A 23,761-nucleotide genomic window follows, 5' to 3' on the forward strand; every position below is an offset into this window, starting at 1 on the left:
TTAAATTTTACTTACGCTGCAAATGTCAGACCGGTTGAACTGTCTGCTGACCTAGAAAAATAATTATCTTGTTTTAACAATATTATGAACATATTAATGTCACCAGCAAAAAATATGACAAAAGATAAGTTTATATGCAAATGACGCAGTTCTGAAGAATTAATCAAGTATTGAATTCCATTTCTGATTTTTCTAAAATATTTCAAAGGCAATCATCATCATCAATGTTATCAATTATCACCACCATGATCAATCATCAATTTCAATTATCAATCATAATTGTCAATTATCAATCATAATTGTCAATTATCAATCATAATTGTCAATTATCAATCATAATTGTCAATTATCAATCATAATTGTCAATTATCAATCATGATTATCAATTATATGATGATCACCATTATCAATTATCATGATTATCAATTATCATTGTGATCCTCCATTATCAATTATTATCATGATTATCAATGATTAATACAACAGAAAACAAAGCTTCTGTTGAATTCTTTGAAGGTCTAAAAAAAATTATTGATATCATAATATAGTCCAAGACTGTACCTTAATGTTAAAATGTCTTAATCATAAAAAAAACCATGTCATATTGTTTTTTTCAAAGAAGGCTTTAAAGATTTATTCATTCAATAAATAAATCTTGTGTTGTAGATTAGTCCAATAATTTTCTTTCAGGATCTCTCTTGTGAAAGATAAGAAGACTCACTTAAACAATCTAAATATATTAATATTTTTGGAACATTATATTCTGAAGAAAAAACAAAGCAAACAAATAGTTGACATTATGACGATTCAGCATAAAGATACATTTGGGTTAAGAACTGAAGTCAACTTACGAGTATTGTTGCATTATAATCAAACCACCTCTAACCCATGAGTTCATGAATCTGTTCTTCCAACCTATATAACAAAAAATGAATAGTAACTAAATATGTATAATGTAAAAATGAAATTAATATACTCATCTTTCTTCAGTAATTGATAACATTTTTTGTTGCCATTTTTCTCTACCATCCTTGGCGAATAGTTCCATTAAACTTATTAGACACTTAGTTATTTTATCATAATTGCTAAAATATCAACTAACTTTTTATAATTAAGCAGATTAACAAGAATTAAGAATATAGGCATAAATCTGTAAGTTTAAAAACAACAGTTAGACAAAACACTTTCTGGAGATGTGATTTTTTAAGATAACTGATAATTGCAAAATTTTTATTAATGCAAGTAATTTAACTGGGTGAGTATTGCAATAAGAACAACTTTCATTCTGAATTCAATGCAAATGGTTTTTTTATGCAGATTTTCTTGAAATCCCAATAGTAAATCTTCTATTCTATCTAATAATAAATGAATGAAATATCTTCTGAGTTTCCAGTACAATGTATATGAATTTTGTTTGAAATGAGGTCTTTTATCATTAATTTATTTATTTGTGTATCTGTCTTTTAATGATTAATTTAATGATCAATTGATGGAGCTATTGTTTAAAGCCACTTTCAGCACTAGTGTGCTATTGCTGGAGTGCCAAGAGAGAACCATGACTTTGGGAGAAAAAGTGACAATCTAAATCAATTAAGATTAGAGTTAAATACACCTGCCATGTGTAGAATTTGAACTCACAACCTCCTAGTTGATCCTCTAGCTACCTTATATATAGTGAAACAGTAGCTTGACTACTCAAATCACATAGCCACCAAGGCCAAATTATATAAATTAAAGTCCTTCTTAATTTCTATTAATACTCTAATTATATATACCAAATGTTGGGAAAAGAATGTGCCCATAGTACACAGAAGCCCAACTCACACTATCATTTTCTATGTTTGGTGGATCATGAAATAGGGGTCAAAACTCTTATTTGGCATTATAATTAGAAAGACCATGTCACAGGAAACATGTGTACTAAGTTTCAAGTTTGTTGTCCTTCAACCTTATCAAAAACTACCTTGAACAAAAACTTTAACATGAAGTGGGACAGACAGGCAAACAGATAGAGGAGGACAAATGAACAGACTCAGACTTAAAAAAAAACCACATTGCACCTAGATGGGGCATACAAACTGAATGATTATTGTTTTGCCTTGGTGGAGTCAAAAAGCAAGACATAGGTATGCTGTTTCATGTGTCAACAATGTATTATTTTATGGTGAACCACAAGTGGTAGGTCAATCATATTTGGTATGCAGTTGTATAGGCATTGGCACATCTCATTTCAATGGAGACCATTTGGCCCTGTCCCTTAGTCATGGTCTATCGACTTTGAAAATGTTTCTAAGTTTTCATGTATTAGTTTGTAATTAGGTCAATTTAAGGCGAACCATCAGTGGTAGGCTAATGTTAATTAGTATTCAGTTGTATAAACATTGGCACATCTCATTCCCATTGAGATTATTTGGCCTCACCCCTTAGTCACAGTCTAACTTTCTAATGTCTTTGAAAAACTTATCTTAGTTTACATGTATTAGTTTGTGATTAGATCAGTTAAGGGGGTTCGCGGGTCTAAATCATTTATATAGGATTTCTCTATATTTTTCTACAAATGAACTTTATCTTATAGTTAAAAGAAAGATAGAATAAAAAAGTGGGGTCACCGTTCATTTGCATTCACAATCTGCCTTCGAAAGAAGCATATATTTTTGTAAAAAGTTTTTTTTTTCTGTTGAAGTAATAGGAAAAATAAAGTTAATATCGAAATAAAAAAAGAAATTTATTACAAAAATCGCTCAAATTTTACAATAATTTAGTTTAAGTACAGCTTATATGGAAATTGTATTAAAAAATATAGGTCACGGATGAGTTGAAAAAGATAATTAAATTTTAAAGCCAAAAAATTGCATTTTTCCACCAAAGGGAGATAATTTGGAACTTTTTCAATGATGTATACATTTTAAAAGTCATCTGGGGCCAACACGAATTGATTGTATTGAATGGTTTTTGTTCCAAATGATAAAGTAACAACTACAAAAGGTAACAAATAAAATTTGTAATGAAAAACAAATGTTTAATTTTTTTCTGAAATTTTTATACCCTCAAGCCTTTCTTAAAGATGAACTAACCGTTTATGTTTTAATTAAATCTTTGATATTTGGTATGCAAATTTATTGGCATTAATTCCAAGTTTTGTTTCAATGGAGATTATATAGCCTCCACCCCATCTTCATGGTTCACTGACCTTGAAACTTTTACATAGTTTACAAGTTAATGTTTGTATTTAGGTTTGGGAACCACTCATAATAAGTCAATGGTATTTGGTACAGCAGTTGTATTTGCATTGGGTCATCTCATTTACATGGAGGTTGTTTAGCCATGTAACTCATTTATGACAATGTTTATTTCAAAGTTTCCATTGCAACTTCTGTTAGGCGGAGCAAGTATACGTTGGCACATTGACTGAATATTTGCAAGAATTTGTTAGAATCTTAAGTATTGCTATTTTGATTTCAACATTTGCATAATCAAGATTAAAAAAAGGTGAGACATATCTCTATGATAACAGTTTATTTATTTACTGCATACCTGCCAACTATCACTATTTCCCCCATGAAGGCTCTAAAATGGAAATTTTAAAAGAACAATTGTGTCCACAATTATAACAAAACAGTTAATCCTGCAATGGCTTTAGGCTTTTAAAAGTATGAAGCCAAAAAACAGCATTAAAATACATTTGAAGGCCCTCTTGAAAGTTTTTTGTACTATGAAAGCCATCTTGCACGTAAAACCCCCATGGTCATTTTGAAAAGTTGGCAGGTATGTCACTGTAACTATGCACTTACATGTCTGTTTAACAATGTATACTGGATCTTCTTCTGACAAGGGATTAGAGGGATCTGTTGGCATGGTTTGAGGGTAATACACATTTGTAAGGTCCGCTATAAGCTCACCATTTTCTTCGATTATTCTGCTGTCGATAAATAAACCCTGAAATAAAATGTATATAGTTTCAAATACTTTCATCAAGTTGCATTTTCAAGAGACGGTTAATTTCTATTTAAAAATATGCTGAGGCAAGTACATCAATTGCCTAATTTCAACAAAATATCTCATTAGAAAGATACAGAGTACATATTACTTATCATCATGCAGACTTGATCGTGAATTCTCAAAATAATAATGATAATAATAATTTTTTATTTAAAGAGGGTTTCACAGTTAGCAATAAAGCTAATCTTCCCTGAGGCCCTCATGAAATACAATGAAATATGGTTGTCTCATTGGCACTCTTACCACATCTTCTTATATCAATGGCAACTTTGTACATATTTTAAATAACTTGTATATTTATGATAGTTCTAGATTGATTGATTGGTGTTTAACATTACTTTCAGTATTGCTGTACTATTTGGTGGTGGTCAGTTTTCATAAGTGGAGGAAGCCAGAGTGCATGGAGAAAATCATCGACTTCAAGAGGAAAACTGACATCCTAGTCAAGATTTGAGTCCTGGGCTGCACCAACACATGTTGGATTTTGAACTCATAACCTCAGTGTTGATTAAACTACTAAGACCCTCGTCAAACTAAATGAGGCCCCTAGTTTTAGATTGAACTAGAGTAGCAATTTCAATAAACATTCTAGTGAAAGCTAAATGTACTTACGTTACGTGAAGAATGTATTGCATTATTACTCATCTCCGTTATTTTAGTATGTCTGGCTTCATCAAAAGCCATAAACCCTAACCCTTTTGATGGTCCTGTTGGTTCATTAGGATAGATAATCCAAATCCCTGTGTGCTGTCAAAATAATATTGATGGTTTCAAATATATATATGTTAAAGCAAAGATTGAAAGTAAAATTGAGAATGTAAATGGGGAATATGTTAAATAGGCATCAACCGGACCAAAGAGCATACAACAGATCAAGGCCACCAGTGTGTTAAACAGCTATTATAAAAAAGCCTCGATGTTAAAAGTCAGCAAGATAATAAAAGAATGAGATATTATTAAGACAATAATTGGAAAATATTATTAACACGTAGACAGAATAAAAATACCACGATTTTTATATGAGTGCCACAAATCATAAACATCATGAAAACTGCATGACCACAGATGTAAGAATAATCTCAACATTGAACATGTATAAAGAATTAATGTTCAAAGCTATAAACAACTTTAACAGAGGAAACTAATCATATTTGAATGAAGTTGTACAAGTATTCTGATAACCCAAAAATTTTGAAAATATGACTTGATAAATATTGTGAAGATAATTTTTTTCCGGTTATAATGTATTTGTTTACTTTTTACAAATTATCACTGTGTCCTTCCATTTCAATGTAATAGCCAACCTGGCAAGGGCTGTATAGCAAGTCAAGGTCGTTAAAAACTTCCATTTGTCAAGGTAATATTATTTTGATGAACTTGTTTGTTATTGTATGTTCAACTTACCACTGATCCAGCAGCTACATTGTTACGGATTATAGTCTGTGGATTGGTTATCCAAAATGATGATGGCTTTCTGATAATATAAAACAAAATCATATTATATAGAGACATAGACAAGTTAAAGTCATTATAGTTCAGTTAGGATAGATGAGTCTTGTTGGAAAATCATGTAAAATTTGAGGTTATGGTTGTCAAATAGAACTGCAAGTGGAGATTACCTAACCTGTATTTCTAGGTCTAAATTCACAGTATTGTTCAGTATAAAATTAAAGAATCATGACTTACATCCTCTCTATATGCATTGTTTATATACATATCAATTTTATGTCATTTATAAATGGGAACACTTACGCATCAGTATGTATAAGTTTGCCTTCACGTGTGAGAGCCACCAGATTACCATCAATAACGGTTCTCTTTTCTCCTCCATCTTCCAGGAAAATACCATGTCCTACATGTTCTATGCAAACATTATCCTCTAGCTACAGAAAATAAAGTACAAAACATATTTAGCCAAGTAAGGCTTACAAAAGGGTAGATTCGCAGCTCTTTAGGTCCTTTTGAAGATTTTTATATTTCCGGAAAATAAGCAAAACAATTTCAAAGGACAATAGAGCTACGTTTTTGCAGCTAAGAAAAGGGTTAAATATGAAAGCAAAGAATCAACAAAAAGTTTTAAAATACTGCTACATCTGAATAAAATGAAATACTTGTGGCTATCAACAAAAGAAATGAATATATATTACCAATTCTTGGGAATACCTATTTTCAAAAAAGTAAACAAGCGAATGGTTGAATCATTCTTCTGTGAATCATGTTCATTGATTCTGACCATAAAACAAGAGAAAGGGACTTTTCTGAATATGTCATATAATCCAACAAAAAAAAAGAAAATTTGGTTACATTGCTTTATTGTTACTGTGCAGTGTTAAAAATTGTTTTTTGTTATCTTTTTCTTTTCTTTTGGTAACATTGTTGTACTTGTTTTATCAACTTTTGATTGGACTTTTCGCCTGACAAGTTTTGTTTTCATACAATGCAGATCGAGTCCTCTAATTCTGAGTCATTTTTTACCATTGTTTTCAAAATGTTAATCCTCTGGAAAGGTTATTTTAAAAGCTAACCCTTTGTTATATTCCCACATGGCTTTTGATCACTTAACTTAAACCCATCTAATACTTTGTCTACTTAATTTCACAAATTGATAAACTATAAACTGTGAATTCATTAATATTCATTAGATAACAGTTTCCATGGATTTCATGGGTACAGGGGAACCACAAATTTACATGGATTCTGTGGTATACGGGTAACCACAAATTTACATGTTCAATGAATTTTAAATTTTCTAAAAGAATGTATGCTGCTTGCCAAAAACCAAGAAATCTTATATCCACGAAAATGCCAGTTTTCTTCAATCAACAAAAATTGTTATCCACAAAAATAAATGAATCCAAAGTAAAATAATTATACAATAATTACCATATTTCTAGTGACTTACCGTAACACCATGTGATCCATGTACTGTAATACATCTAGCAAAGGAATGATGGATAGAATTTTTCCTCAGGTATGGTGGATTAGGGTAATTCTCATCATCTGTGTCATGGCACATGTGAAAATGTAGAGGGTAGTTTCCTTTAAACAAAAATATTTTGTAGTTGATCATGTAAATATTTATAGTGCACTCCTCTAAAAATAGCAAACATTAACTCATTCAATGACCAAAGGAAAAATTACCATTCCATGTTTCAAAAACATGTATATATCATTCATGTTGTTACTCAGTTTTTGAAATGAATATATTCCAACAAAGTATTCCTCAAATGAATACTTAAGAAGGGTGAGGAAGAAAAGTATGGCATTTCTTTTAATTTAATTCTTAATTCCATTTTAAACTTGAGTAAATCATGAAAAAAACATTGATGATGTCATGGTCACATGACAATATTATGTCTATGAACTGATAAAACATAACGACGTCAGCCAATCAGTAGATGTGTTACATCCAAAATTAAATTATAATAGATATGCAAGTGAACACAACATTGAACATTAAACTAAATTACAATAACTTTTAGGGTTTGAACTAATTAATGTTTAGGTTAATGTTACCTACCTAAACTTGTTGCTTGTCCCATGTTTTCTAATTCTACTCCTTCAACATGGACATTCTTAAAATGACGAAGTACCTGTTAAAGATAAATTCATAATTAAGATTAGGTGCACAAATGAGGATATATCACAATATCTACCATATATGATAAGCTGCAGAACCCTCCCTCAACTTCATCCTTAAATCCTTAATTTTATTCCAAAATTCAAGCTCTAACGATACCCAGTGAAGATTATTCTAAAAACATTCTTCTGCTGTACTTATACATACATTACCGCCACTTGGTCATTGCCACTGTTGACGGACTGCCCATTCAGAAGGATGCTATCAGTCAAGTTAAGCCGGTTCTTCGGTACTGATATGATTTGAATGGTACATTCAGTTTTTATTTGTGATATTCAGCTTTTAGGTTATATCATTCAGTAATCTTACAGTAGAGCAACTACTAAGACATGTTTTTCAGTGGGATTTGTGTTGTTTTTGTTTTATTCTATGTTATTTTTGAAATATATCTGTTTTCAATGTATTTTTAGTTTTTGTTGGTCATCAATTTATCTATTGCTTGTCATGAAATAATTTTTTTATCTACAATAGTCATTTTGCCAATTATCGATTTAATTCTGTCATTACAATTCTATTAAACAAATTACTATAAATTCAGAAATTATTGCGTTTTTTATTGCGATTTTGTCATTTGAGACTTAAGGTGTAATACCACCAAATCATGGTACGTCACATCCGGTTGCATACGAAAGTAGGTCTAAAAAAATATTCCCTTGAATTTGACCGTTGTAGGTAATTTATTAAATCCTACATTTTATTGCAGTAAAACTATTTCTGTTTCATAAACATATGTCTTGGGTATTTCAAAACACCATTATTTTTTATTTGTGATTTCTATAGAAAATTTTGTAATCTTGAGGTTACATGGTGACTAAACCTTGTACACAGATAGAATAAGGGGAGAAATATGATTGGTTAACTTCCAATGATGGTTATTTTCTTATATGCAATGAAATGTTATGTGAAACTTTTTCTATAGAACTGGACAGGATAAAACTTTACTCATGCCAAGTATTTCTTTATTTGAAACAAAGATAAATTCTGCACAATTTTTTGAAAAGTGCAAATTTAACAAGGACTAATAGGGGAAAATCAATGGTGGTATTACACCTTAAGGAGTCTCAAGAGTATAAGATTTTCAGAAAAAAAAATAAACATTTATTTTTCATTACAAATTTTATTAATTATCTTTAGTAGTTGTTACTTTATCATATGGTACAAAAATAATACCAAAAAAATCAATACATTTTGGCCCTAGGTAACTTTTAAAATATAGATATCATTGAAAAAGCTCCAAATTATCTCCCTTTGGTGAAAAAAAAGCCATTTTTGGCATTAAAATTAAAAATATCTTTTTTTAACTCACTGGTGACCTATATTTTTTATTGTTGTTTTTGAATAAGCTGTACATAAACTAAATAATTGTAAAATTTAAGAGATTTCTGTAATTTAGTTCTTTTTTTTTATTTCAATAATACCGTTTTTTCTCATATTAGTTCAACAGGGAAAAAGGACATAAACAAAAATGTTTGTTTCTTTTCATGGCAGATTGTGAGCGTAAATGAATAGTTCATTTATAGAAAAATATATCGAAATCCTATATTAAATTAAAAAAAAAAAATTTAGACCCGCGAGCCCCCTTAAATGATTTGAATTTTTTTGATTTTGAGAAAAATCCTGATTAATTTATTAATATATTTTGACAAAAATATATTTTATCACAAAAATATAAAAATGTGAGTTTATATTAATGATTTTACAACTCTGTTGCATTTTTTCGCAATAATAAAAATCTCGCAATAATTCTGAATTCACTGTACTTACCATTGTCAATGGTAGTCTGGTTCTATATATACCAGACAAAATTGGCATTTGTGTACACACAGCATGATAAGTTTAAAGTGATATATAGGCATTGTAACATACTTTTAGTGAAAATATCAAAGTATCTTAATTTAACAACAAATTAAATGTACAGTTGAAAAATAATAACTTCTTTTAACCAAAGCCTGTGTGAATCATTTCAATAGAGTCCCTAAATTAAAAAAAATGAATAAGTTTAAAGTTACATACTTTACGCACTGATAAATTTTCTATTTCTGCTAGGGCTCCATTTTCCAAAAGTAAATTAGATGTCCGACCTAAGGGAGACAACTAAAAAAGGAATCTTTTATATAAGCAGGGTCAATTACAGGAATTGGCAAACAGAATATTCCCATGTAAATCATAATATTACCTTGACATGTCCACCAAATGTATCATGTGTGTAATCCTTACAGTTACCATTGACAGTGGGACAAGCAAGTTCCATTTCACCTCTTATTTTTATGTTTCTAGTCAATATAGCTACTTCACCACGCATGTCAACATTATTCTCTAGTTTTGACCAATGTACAAATTCTGGAGTAACTGGAAATATATAGAAAATAGATGAACATGTATGCATATTTAAGTTGTTCTTAATAAAGTATATACTTTGACCTGCATGTTGAAAAATTCAAATAATTTGAATCTCACAATTTACAGTAATATAATTTCATTGGATAAATTACAATTTTACAAAGACTATTTTTTATTATTGAGAATTTTGATTTCTCTTTTCTTTGAGTATTTAAGGCAGCAACCATTTGATTTTCTTGGGAGGGGGGATGTTTTTTTTTTGGAAAAAAAAGTTTGTTTCCAGTTTTTGGAGAAAAAAATAATTTGTTTTTGATTCTGATGGAAAAAAAATGTTTGTTTCACCCTCAGCTGCCACTATATGTAATGCTAAAATTGAAAGAAAAAAATTGTTTTCGGTTTGTTGCGAAAAAAAATTGTCCAGAAAAAAAAAACATAGGCCCCCCCCAGAAAATCAAATGGTTGCTGCCTAATTGAAACTTTCAGCTGAATTTTAAAAGTTGACGTCCTTAGATTTTCTGTTCACTCCAAAAGAGCATTGAATGAAGATAAGAACAAGTGAAACTGCGAGCTACTGCTCACTGATGATACCCCGCCGCAAGTGGATAATATTAATAGTGTAAAAATATGCAAGTGTTCGGTAAACAGGAAGTTGTCAAGTGATCAATCTGAAAACGCATCAAACGGTATAGCTGACTTAGATAAACCATGAAACCAAATTTCAGAAATCCTTGTATTGTAGTTCCCGAGAAAAATGCGACGAAAAATATTTATGGGACGGACGGACTGACTGATGGAAGGACAGACAGAGGTTAAACAGGGGGTATAAAAAGGTAGAATAAAAGTCAATATGTTAAGCCTTGAAAAAACTTGATTCATCAATCCTTACAAATTAAAACTTATGAACTTTCTGTATTTAATTATTATGAATGAAAAGGATGCCATATTTTCTACACTCAATTTAAAATAAGGAGATGTGGTATTGATTGCGAATGAGACAACTTTCCATTAAATCTAAAATGAAATGTGTAGCACAGATATATCATAGCAGTGGTATTTTCATAGCAACATCAAAGATAGACATACTAAGAACATTACTCAGAAAATACCTAAAAAGAGGCATCATCATACCATCCACTACCATACTTTTGAGACTGCACATCCATTACATTAAGATTATAATACAATGTTGATGGCTGTACCCCTATTTTTACATTTTTGCGTATAATGTCTGTTTGCTTTGTTCACACACCATCATCAAAATAATGGAATTTTATGCATCTGTCATACAAGTGAGAGGTTTAGCTAGCTATAAAACCAGTTATATGCCAGTTTTAATCATTTGATGTGTTTGGGCTTTTGATTTTGCCATTTGATTACAGATTTTCCATTTTTCATTTTATCTGTTAATTTTGCTATTTTACTTTTTACTTACAGCTGGCTCTCATCTGTTTTTGTCCACAGTTAGAACAACTGTCAACTAAACCATATTCAGTCTGATCCATGTCAAAGTCCGTAGAGGTAAATACTATCTGGTCACCTACAAAATTAGTATGTTCCACTTAGAAATTATATAAGAAGTCTTACAAAGTGAACAAAAATTACTATTTTGAGAAAAGAAATATGGTAAATAAATGGAATTTTGTACACAAACAGTCTAAAAATCACTCTATAACATTAGCTTTAGAAGAAATATTGGAAAGTAATTGGTCAACTATCATCTGTCCACATTCAATAAAGAAACTAACTTGATAATTAACATACCCTAAATCAGTTAGATGCCTTAAGATTATGACAATAAGAAACAAGACTTCCACCATATTTACAAACCTTGTATGCTGTATAATTATTCAAATATAAGGCTGTTGATGACTAATAAGTAAATGTACAATTTCCACTGTCTCAACTCAAAAGAGAAGCGTTTTAACGGTCTCAAATAAAACCAAATATTAGTTGTCTGAAATGCTAATTTACCAATTGTGACCTAATACTGTTCGTGAAATTTTGACTAAGTTTGGAGTCACATGAGGGACTCAGGACCCGAAATCCCTCCCTTAAAAGTTCATGCAATTCCCTTGTTTTGAAGTTTTGCATCCACTTCATGTTATAAATCTGATTACCATCATATCAAATACTGTATGCTAATTATCTTATCTTACCTTTATGCCAACCCTGGGCACTATCTACCAAATCTATAATAGGATATGCCCGGTCATAATTGTACATTGTAAAGTCAACCTTTGAACGATGAAAGGCTCTGGGACCAGTATCTACTTGACTCAAAACCTTTATTTTCAAGTTTAAATCTGTGAAATCCATGGTGACAGTAGCACTGTGTTGTTCATAACCTGACTTGTTGATATCTTCAATCACAGAGGTCATATCACCTTGATAATATAAAAAGATATTAAAATACAGAAGTCTGCTGATACAAAATACAAAAATACAGCTAATGCACAGATAAAATGTTCAAATTGTTAATCTTTAAAGTTATGCATTTTTTTATATCGATTTAACTAGTGTCTGGATGGGGTTAACAGAAAAGATAACAATGAGTAAAAAGCACAGCTCAAAGGACTTAAAATAAAGAATAGAGGATCCTAAACTAAAGGAGTCCATAGCATACGGATTCCCCACTTGCACTATAATTTTTTTTGTTCAGTGGACCATGAAATTGGTGTCTAATCTCTAATTACATGTAGGCTTTAAAATTAGATAGATCATATCAAAAGGAACATTTGTACCAATATCAAGTTGATTTGATATCAACTTCATTGAAAACTACCTTGACCAATTTCTTAAACAATAAAATATAGCCTTAAAAGCAGCACACACAAACAAACAGTTGGACAGACGGACAGACACACATGTAAAAAAACCATCATGCCCCTAAGTGGGGCATAATAAATAAAGAATAAAGATTGATTGGGTGCTAAAAGAGTAAAGTGTCTTAAAAATCTATAGAACAGAAAGTATGTTAAGGTGAGGGTTTGGCAAACATGTTTACTGTAAATTTATTGCGAATAATGCGACAGAGTCGTAACCGCAATAATTAAAACTCGCAATTTGTAATATTTTAACTGAATAAAGCATGACTTTTCCCAAAATCGTAAAAATTAAAATCGCATTTAAGTTGAAATTGACAAAATCCCAAAAATTAATACACGCAATAATTTCTGAATTTACAGTAATCAATGCAGACTTTATGAAATCTGCACCAAAATGAAATTATTCTGTTTAGAAATCTTAATTAATATACGTACCTTTAGTTGCTATAAAGGCATAAGCATCACCACTATCTATTGTCCTAATCAATTTGGCACCAAGGGATTCCATCTTTGCATATATATCTGTCAGGTCAGATGTGCCAACTAACTCCCTACATAAAGCAATAGCAACAATGCTACCATCAGCAATACCTAAATAATATTATATAAAAAAGTTATTATTCAGACTCTGACTTTTCTTGAACTGAATTTTAATATGACTATTGTTATGCGTTTACTTTTCTACATTTGCTAGAGGTATAGGGGGAGGGTTGAGACCTCACAATAGATATAGACAGATGTGGTGTGAGTGCCAATGAGACAACTCTCCATCCAAATAACAATTTAAAAAGTAAACCATTATAGGTTAAAGTACGGCCTTCAACACAGAGCCTTGGCTCACACCGAACAACAAGCTATAAAGGGCCCCAAAATTACTAGTGTAAAACCATTCAAATGGGAAAACCAACTAATCTATATAAACAAAATGAGAAACGAGAAACACGTATATATTACATAAACAAACGACAATTACTGTACATGTTGAACCCCGCTGCATTTTTGCGCCTGTCCCAAGTCAGGAGCCTCTGGCCTTTGTTAGTCTTGTATTATTTTAATTCTTGTTTCTTGTGTACAATATGGAAATTAGTATGGCATTCATTATCACTGAACTAGTATATATTTGTTGAGGGGCCAGATGAAGGATGCCTCCGGGTGGGGGAATTTCTCGTATATTGAAGACCTGTTGGTGACCTTCTGCTGTTGTTTTTTCTATAGTGGGGTTGTTGTCTCTTAGACACATTCCCCATTTCCATTCTCAATTTTATTCTGACAATTCTTTTTCTTGCCCCTGCAGATAACATTGCAACTCCTCAAGATAAAGTTTTCTTTATATGGTTTTGGAAGTTGTGTTATACCCTTTTAAACTTTATTTTCTGACAGGTTTTACATTTTAAACTCTTTTATCATTTAGGGTGCACCTGATGGTTGTTTCAAAATGATGTTCCTTGAAAGCTTGGTATCATATACTTTTACATTACATTGTGATGGAAAGCCAAATGGTTTCCTTGCAACCATCTAGGACATATTTACAGACTCCTTGAAGCCTACTGTAGCAAGGAATAAACTCAATAGACATAAAAGGTCACAAAAAGACAAGTATAAAACAAGTAAACAAATATTTTTCCAAATATTACTTTACACTTAATATCAAAAAATGGTCTTCACACTTACTAATCAATAAATGGTCTTCACACTTACTATCAATAAATGGTCTTCACACTAACTATCAATAAATGGTCTTCACACTTACTATCAATAAATGGTCTTCACACTTACTATCAATAAATGGTCTTCACACTAACTATCAATAAATGGTCTTCACACTTACTATCAATAAATGGTCCAAATCGTTCCAAATCTCTGACAGTGTATACACTGTTTTCTCCTGACAGATAAAAAGCAGACTCTTTCATGACACTTTTTGAGGTGGCATCAAACGCATACACTCTTAAGCCCTTTCTCCAGTCATTTCTAGCTGTAGCTGTTCCCTACAATATGAAAAAGTTTTGTTTTATTCATTACTGGTCCGAGACCACAATTGTCGTCCCTTGATTTTCGTTGTTCACAAATATAGTCCCTAGTGTTAACAGTGGGTTACTTGCCAATAAATTTTATACCCCTTCCAAATTTATTTCTCCATGTTTAAAGCCTCAAATTGTAAGTAGGGGGGTGAAATAAAAAAACTTGGGTTCAGAATTTTACAGGAAAGTAGTGATTTGGTCCAGCTGAAAAGGTTAAAAATTAGCACTTTGAAAGCTGTCAAAAGATTTCAAGACACCCTAAACACAAAATTGTCCATATTTTGAGTTAGAGGTGATGAAGTTTTCTATAATTTTGATATAATTTGATTGAGAAAGCGCAGGTGGGATTTTTTTCATTTTCATTTATGTTCTAAAAGAAATGCACTACGAATTAATTGTGTTCTCGGACCTACTAACTAAATAAAATCTTAGCAACGCATTGTACTATATAAATTTGCCCATAAACAATAAAAGGATTGCTTTTTAAGAATCAAATAAAACAATCTTCTGTTATTATCACATATTATGTTATGTATAATTTCAGAAATTATTGCATGCATTTATTATTACGATTTTGTCATTTAAGACTAACATGCGATTTAAGTTTTTGCAATATTGAGAAAAATCCTGTTTGATTCATATAATTAATATCTAATTGCAGGTTTTAATTATTGGGATGATAACCCTGTCGCATTTTTCGCAATAATAATTAAAACATAGCAATAATTTCTGAATTTACAGTATTCAGTATTGCAAAAATTAAGCATATTACGTCCAGCGTTGACAAGCACATAAAAAAACAATTTTTAAAGCACAATAAAATTTGCAAAATTTGTATAACTGACTGTGCAACTGGCTTGGCATAACAAAATCAAGGTAGTTAAAAACTTCAATTATCAATTTGTTATAATGATTAAAAAACTGACCTCGTGCTGATAATACATCCCATCTCCAATCTCCAGAGGATTAACTGTCTTATCAAGTTTGGTCCACGACAGTTTGTCTTCCCCATGTAGTTCTAGAGTACCCCCTGCTGCTACACAAATAAACTTTTGACCACATCCTGTTACATCAGGGACTTCATTTCTTGTACCTTAATAATGGGGATAAGTAATAATGATTTTTTTGACATAATAAATATTTTAAAGTTGACCACATCATGCTAAATCAGCCATTTCATTTCTGGTACCCATTGCGGTAAGCAATAACAATTTATTTTTACATACTTAATATTTCAAAGTACACCTGGTGCCAGGTGGGATAAATATCTTGCATTATGGTGGTCAAGGATTGCTTGTTGTCATAAGGTCAGATTTGTATCGGGTTTATTTTTTTATTTTAACATAATAACAATGACATCCATAAAAATTGAAGAGAAGTGTTAAAATACTTTAAAACTCTTTTCGAGTGAACATCTAAGAACACTTAGCAGAATGGACCCATAAATTAAATCACTTAATTATTATAGCCAGATTAAAAATCATATTCAACCTTTTTTTTTTAAAGGAAATCAAAGTTTTGCAATTTATCCTAATATTATGCATAGAATGAATTATTTTGCCTGACAACAACAAATAATTACGATATAAGCAGTTCATCAGAAAGTGGAAGAAGAGCAGATCAGCATTCGTTTAACTTTACCATCAAACCTTGGGCAACTATTTTGAATTCATATGTTTTACAAAGCCAAATACAACTATAAAATAGACTATGTTTTCACATGTTTGTTTATTACAACAACTACAGTCAGTCTGCCATATTTATTTTTGTAGAATATTTTGTTGAATAAATTATGCTGCTAGTTTTCTCAATTGAATTTTTTCATACTTTTTTTGTTGGGGCCTTCAAATTACAGCTGACAATACAGTATGGATTTTCTTCATTGTTGAAGGCCATATGGTTGCCTGTAATTGCTTACATCCACTTCATTTAAAATTTAGTGAATAGTTCAATTTGTTTGCAATCATACAAAATCTTATTTTTGTACATGTTTTCCTAGAATACAATTCAATCACAATATATTTTGATATGATTTGGTCTTTGTTTTTTTGCAGTTGCCATTACTACTTTCGTTCAAGAACATTAAATCATACATATAAGAAAATACAATTGTAGAGGATCATCCCAAAATTTGTAATCCTCGATTGCTGATTAAAACTTAAGAATATGGTGGACATGATTTTTTGGTCAAAATCTAGTTTAGATGGTACATAATACTACAGGGAGATAACTCTGTAAAAATTAGCTGAATGTTTAATTCACGTTCTATAATGTAAAAAAAGGCTTCTCAATGATCAAAACTAGTGTTTGCCAAACCTGCTATATATCAAATAGAAATTTTTGTTCTTTAAAAATGTGTGGAACAAGTTTTTTTTAAAGTTTTGTAATTTTTGTAAAAGGGTCAATGAAATATTTTGTCAAAATTCAATGATAATTAAACAAGCCAAATTAATATTACCCAGGATGTTTGGTACCACCTTAATCCTTAAAAAAAATGTAAAATCTGGTTTTGATACCAAAATCATGATCTTAATCTGGATATCTCAACGAAGTACTTATTTTTCCTATTACACTCTTTACCTTTTAGGATAATTTCTGTCTTTGCTTTGAATTTACAGTCTTCTGATCCAATCTCTATCGTTCCTTTGACATAGATATATCGGGTCTTTACGATAGTTTCTTTCCCAGAATCCCACACCAGCCGACCATTAGTTTCTATTGTAATACTGTTCACATCTACATCAATATCTAGTTTAACATTCATACCATCTTTGATTTTAACATCAGACGTTGTTGTAGGAATCTAAAACATGAAAATATAATTTAATTGATACAAGTTTACAGGGGCGCATCCAGCCATTTTAAAAAGGGGGGGTTCCAACTATATGTCCCCATTCAAATACATTGATCAGCCAAAAAAGGGGGGTTCCAACTATAGGTCCCCTTTCAAATACATTGATCGGCCTAAAACGGGGGGTTCCATCCTCCTCTCCCTCCCCCACCTGGATCCACCTCATGACAAAAAGAAGTTAAAAAATTCCTGCCAAAGTGATTTTTGATACATGGCAATAATATGTACATTTTATAAATGAAATTTGACAAAAATATGAAGGACAGGAGTTTTGAGTAAAAAAAAGAAGGCAGGATGACAATTTATGTAAAAAAAATCAGGATAAACTTGAAAAAAAAGTGGACCGAATAGATTGAAAAATATAAAATGGTAGGACAGAAATTACATCTAAAAATAAGGCGGGACAAAAGTTTTCATCCTAGCACCCGATCCCACTAAAATTCAAATGGTAGCTCCTTTAGGATATTATTAAAAAATAAAAATAAAAAATAAAAATTCTTAAGGGTTCCGCGGAACCCAGTGTCTCGCCTACTTATGCTCTTAATCGCAGGCTCAACAAAAGAGGAATAAAATCAATAAAAATATTCCTCTTGATACTATCTTATGATTCTAAGAAGCTTCTGTCCAAGTTTGGTAAAAATACAGTATGTTTTAAAAACTTTAACTGCACTGTCTGTAATGTAAACTGGAAGATTTATAACCATTTATAAGTAAAATACAGATACACAGGTACAAAATTTTAACAAAATTTTCTTATTGATACTAGCTTTTGATCATAAACAAGCTTCTGTCCAAGTTTGGTACAGGTCCAAAATAGTATAAGAAAGTTATTAGAATTTTAAAAACTTTAACCACAGAGTGCATGCGTTGTTTCCTGGCAGAAAATCTAAGTCCATTTAAAAGTAAAATGCAGAAAAAAATGGATTTATTTGTTAACAAAATTTACTTCTGGATACCATGTTATGATCATAAACAAGCTATTGTCTAAGTTTGGTACAAACCCAGGATAGTTTAAGAAAGTTATTAAAATTTCAAAAACTTTAACCACAGAGTGAATGTTATGTTTCCTGGCAGAAAAACTAAGTCCATTTTTAAGTAAAATGTGGAAAAAATTGAATTTTATTTTTCCAAAATTTCCTTCTGGATACTATCTTATGATCAGAAACAAGCTTCTGTATAAGTTTGATACAAATACAGTATAGTTTAAGAAAGTTATTAAAATTTCAAAAACTTTAACCACAGAGTGAATGTTATGTTTCCTGGCAGAAAAACTAAGTCCATTCATAAGTAAAATACGGAAAAAATGGAATTTTATTTTTACAAAATTTACTTCTGCATATGTATACTATCTTATGAACATTAACAAGCTTCTGTCCAAGTTTGGTAGCAATCCAGTTTAGTCTAAGAAAGTTATTAAAATTTCAAAAACTTTAACCACAGAGTGAATGTTATGTTTCCTGGCAGAAAAACTAAGTCCATTTTTAAGTAAAATGTGGAAAAAATTGAATTTTATTTTTCCAAAATTTCCTTCTGGATACTATCTTATGATCAGAAACAAGCTTCTGTATAAGTTTGATACAAATACAGTATAGTTTAAGAAAGTTATTAAAATTTCAAAAACTTTAACCACAGAGTGAATGTTATGTTTCCTGGCAGAAAAACTAAGTCCATTCATAAGTAAAATACGGAAAAAATGGAATTTTATTTTTACAAAATTTACTTCTGCATATGTATACTATCTTATGAACATTAACAAGCTTCTGTCCAAGTTTGGTAGCAATCCAGTTTAGTCTAAGAAAGTTATTAAAATTTCAAAAACTTTAACCACAGAGTGAATATTTGTTGACGCCGCCGACGACGCAGACGCCGACGGAATGTAGGATCGCTATGTCTCGCTTTTTCGACTAAAGTCGAAGGCTCGACAAAAAACCAATATGATGTCCAACCAGTAGTCAAAAATTACCATTGCCTTAAGGTGGCTCAACTTAAATCAACTTTTTTTTCTAATATAGGATTTTGCTATTTTTTTCTATGATTAAACTTTATCTTATACCTAAAATTAATGTAAAATAAAAATATGGGATCACCGTTCACTTCAGCTCACAATCTGCCTCTGAAAGAAGCATACATTTTTGTTACTGTCCTTTTTTTCTGTTTAACTAGTAGGAGAAATATTGGTAATATCAAAATAAAAAAAGAACTGAATAACAGAAATCGCTAAATATTTTACAATTATTTAGTTTATGTACAGCTTGTTTGAAAACAATAATTATAGATTATTGTTGATCATCTCAACAAGATTGATTTTCTCGCTTGAGCTGGTACAGCAAAGTGAGAAAAGCAATCGAGTTCAGTTGACCAATGATAATCTGTTTATCGCTATTTTATCTATGATGACATTGTCAATTTCATGTCAATTTCCTTAGCAACCCCACATGGCCTCCTTAGTTTCTAGCGATAATTTTTCCATCTCAAGCGAGAAGCATGATATGAAAATTATCACAAAAAAAGATCAAAGGAAAAATGCACAAAATAGCGATAATAAAAAATATAGGTCACCAATGAGTAAAAAAAGATATTTCGATTTTAATGTAAAAAATGACATTTTTGCACCAAAGGGAGATAATTTGGAGCTTGTTCAATGCTATAAACATTTTTAAAGTCATCTGTGGCCAAACCAAATAGATTTGTCCTGGGAACAGTATATCTATGTATATATAAGTTCCTGATTTGTCTGAGTAATTTTTGTACCATATTATAAAGTAATAACTAATAGTGTAATAAATTAAATTTGTAATGAAAAAACAAATGTTTACTGATTTTTTGCTAATTTTTTTATACCAGCGAGCCTCCTTAATGTCAATTTATTACTGAATAGCACCGTTTTGATGTTGAAAGCATTTAGTATCTAGATGATTCGCACAAGTATCTAAATATGTAACACAAGTATCTAACTATATATAAGAGGGTTTGGATGGGGTTAAATGATTAAAGAATAATGCCCTTAAAAAATGAAGATTAGAGAATAATGAGCCAAAAAATAGAAGATTAGAGAATAAAAGGGTTAATTTTTGGAAGATTAGAGAAAAAAGGGGTTATTTTTTTAAAGATTAGAGAAAAATGGGGTGAAAATTAAATGTTTACAGAATAACAGACCCCCCCCCCCCCCCCCCCCCCCCATCCATACCCTCATATAACACAATTATCTAGATACATGTAGTTCAAACAAGCATCTAGTTTAGTTACTATGTCGACCATAGTCCTATATATAATTGATTGGGATATTTTGTTTTAAATTTTCGCATCATTTTCCTCCCCGCCCTCCCCTACTTTCTCTTTTTCTGTATGCGAACATCGTCTCGTCAAGGATTTGACACAACAGCTGTATAAAAGGAATCAAGGTATTAAGGGGAGAGAAACATATGTTACTTCGTTGTTTTCCTCTCTATTAAAAGTCCTGCGAAATGTAATTTGTTTTCTTATTTAAGTTCAGTAAATCACGATAATTTTACATTTGTCATTTTCATAGGTATTTGGGGACAAGATATTATTTTTTGCCCTTCACTTTTTTTCCCCAACTATTTTTAATCATTTCAATTCTTTTCGCGTTTTTCTGTATACTGTAAAGGATTTTTACAACAACAAAAATTTTGTTCGTCCTCCCCTTTTTCAAAATCAGTTATTTTTTTTAATTTACTATTCATTTCAATCATTTTCGCGTTTTTCTGTACAGTGACTTTTATATTATTTAACAGTATAATATATATCTGTCGGAACAGTCCGGCGTATACGGCAGTGAACGTTCAAATACTGATAGATATAGAAAGATGTGGTGTGAGTGCCAATGAGACAACTCGGTCTCTATTCAAATAACAATTTAAAAAGTTAAACCATTATAGGTCAATGTACGACATTCAACACGGAGCCTTGGCTCGCACCGAGCAACAAGCTATAAAGGGTCCCAAAATTACTAGTGTAAATCCATTCAAACGGGAAAACCAACGGTCTTATCTATATGAAAAAAAGAGAAACGAGAAACACGTATAAATTACATTAACAAACGACAACTACTGTACATCAGATTCCTGACTTAGGACAAGTGCAAACATTTGCAGCGGTATAGTATATATAGATAGTATATTTATGTTCATAGCTTGGAATTAAACAAACAGTATATCTATTCCTGGTTCATAGTCAGAATGTTCTAATACAATGATTTTACAAGAGTCGGGGACGGAAAGGTTTCAAAAGATGTTAACTTTTTGGCCAACATCAAGTTATTGAAAATCAAAATTTAAACTTCTACACTTATAGACCATAGAAACGGTTTGGATTTTTTTGTATGTCACAATCAGAAGTTTGCCCCTTATTTTTAGGTTTAAAAGGTTCCTAGCTAGCTACGGCCCGAAATTTTGTGTGTTGTTTTGTCGCTCTTTTTCGAAGTGCGTTTATATCCAGACTCCATAAATCGACTTATGATAGATACCATCTATGGATTGATGAACTAACTAATTTTAACAAACAAGTAAAACACCGTGTGTTGCATGGTAATCCCCTTCTTCGTGATTTAGCACGAGCGATAGCGCTGAGAAACGTATATCATGTGTATCACTCTGTGTGTGTGTGTTGCATTTTAACGTTGAGTCGTTTCTGTTTTCTCTTATTTTTTGAGATAAGACGTGGCACGGTACTTGTCTATCCCATATTCATGTATTTGGTTTTGATGTTATATTTGTTATTCTCGTGGTGTATTGTCTGTTGCTTGGTCCGTTTCTGTGTGCTGTTGCGTTTCGGTGTTGTGTCGTTGTTCTCCTCTTATATGTAATGCGTTTCCCTCGGTTTTGGTTTGTTGCCCCGATTTTGTTTTTTGTCCATGGATTTTTTAGTTTTGAACAGCGGTATACTACTGTTGCCTTTAGTTATAACCACTAATATACATAATTATTCTAAAACTTTTAATGAATTGTATAGAAGTGTCAGAAAATTTTGTGAAATAATTTATAAATTAGGGATTATTGCATAAGTTTCCTTTTATTAGGGTTACCATTTGACTAAGTTCCTGATTTGTTTATATATCCCTAAGAATTGGAAAATTACTCGGTATCAAAAGACATTGATTTAATACCATGTAAATAGAATAACACCTGATTGCCTGTGAATACTGACTTTGTGAAACTCTTTGGCTATATAAATAGACACTCACAATATTTTTGCAATAAAGATTAAAGAATTTTACGGATTATTACCAATTCAATAAGACTAAATTAACCATTATGTAATCATTATCAAAAACATGACATTTTAAATTTAATGTTCCTGCATGCAATTTGACAAAATAAATGTAGGAAGATGTGGTGTGAGTGCCAGTGAGACAACTCTCCATCCAAATAACAATTTAAAAAAGTAAACCAGTAAAAAGCTGGATCACTACAGTAACTGATTATCAATAATAATTTTCAATAGACATATTTTCCTCATTCATTACTATGATTGCAACCTTCTCCTTTGAAGGGAGCTCCAACAAATCTAGATTTTTCACACGTCTAGATCAACTGGGCAATCTACGAAAATATTGGAAAATAAGATAGATCAGATAAATTTTATTTTAAGGAGAGGACCCATTATGGACATAGTCAATACAGTGAAACAATTGCAATATAGACAAAACACAAGAAGAAAAAAACAACAACTGAAAAGCAAAGAGTACAAATTCAGTAAATAATACATGTAGTCATGTGTAAACCATTATGTTTAGTGTTTATTGACCATGGACCAGAAACAGCATCACATTCATTATAGAAATAGCTTTTTGAGTTGAGTCCTTCCTCGTGTCTGATGCATATGACCAAATAGTAATTGTTGTTCATATGTAGGAGTCATCAACGGAGGTGCTTAAAGCACGCTTAAGCCAATACACAGAAATATGAATATTTAAACAATTTACAACACAAACACAACCAAACACTCAGAAAGGATGATTATATTATAGTCCTCCTCGTGGTTTATGAACATAGAGAATATTAATATGCAGTTATCCAAAATGCAGGAATCACCAAGGGCAGGCGCCTAAAGGACAAAGTAACAT

The 23,761-nt window shown here is 31.1% G+C and overlaps 1 protein-coding gene across 1 annotated transcript in view; it reads right to left on the bottom strand.

The window, feature by feature from the left end:
* LOC134728243 (inactive cell surface hyaluronidase CEMIP2-like) overlaps window positions 1-23,761 on the bottom strand; it is a 36,803-nt gene that overhangs the window by 11,962 nt on the left and 1,080 nt on the right. Inside the window, exons 2-16 of the mRNA XM_063592786.1 lie at window positions 17,406-17,628; window positions 15,752-15,918; window positions 14,633-14,792; window positions 13,240-13,395; window positions 12,136-12,363; window positions 11,412-11,516; window positions 9,816-9,988; window positions 7,520-7,592; window positions 6,902-7,038; window positions 5,752-5,882; window positions 5,404-5,473; window positions 4,612-4,746; window positions 3,792-3,936; window positions 852-915; window positions 16-51 (exon numbers count right to left, since the gene is read on the bottom strand). Of these exons, the coding sequence (XP_063448856.1) occupies window positions 16-51; window positions 852-915; window positions 3,792-3,936; window positions 4,612-4,746; window positions 5,404-5,473; window positions 5,752-5,882; window positions 6,902-7,038; window positions 7,520-7,592; window positions 9,816-9,988; window positions 11,412-11,516; window positions 12,136-12,363; window positions 13,240-13,395; window positions 14,633-14,792; window positions 15,752-15,918; window positions 17,406-17,628 (2,003 nt within the window). The remainder of the gene's footprint in view (window positions 1-15; window positions 52-851; window positions 916-3,791; window positions 3,937-4,611; window positions 4,747-5,403; window positions 5,474-5,751; window positions 5,883-6,901; window positions 7,039-7,519; window positions 7,593-9,815; window positions 9,989-11,411; window positions 11,517-12,135; window positions 12,364-13,239; window positions 13,396-14,632; window positions 14,793-15,751; window positions 15,919-17,405; window positions 17,629-23,761) is intronic.

Source organism: Mytilus trossulus, chromosome 1 (assembly GCF_036588685.1).
Source record: "Mytilus trossulus isolate FHL-02 chromosome 1, PNRI_Mtr1.1.1.hap1, whole genome shotgun sequence".
In the NCBI taxonomy this organism is placed as follows: Eukaryota; Metazoa; Mollusca; class Bivalvia; order Mytilida; family Mytilidae; genus Mytilus; species Mytilus trossulus.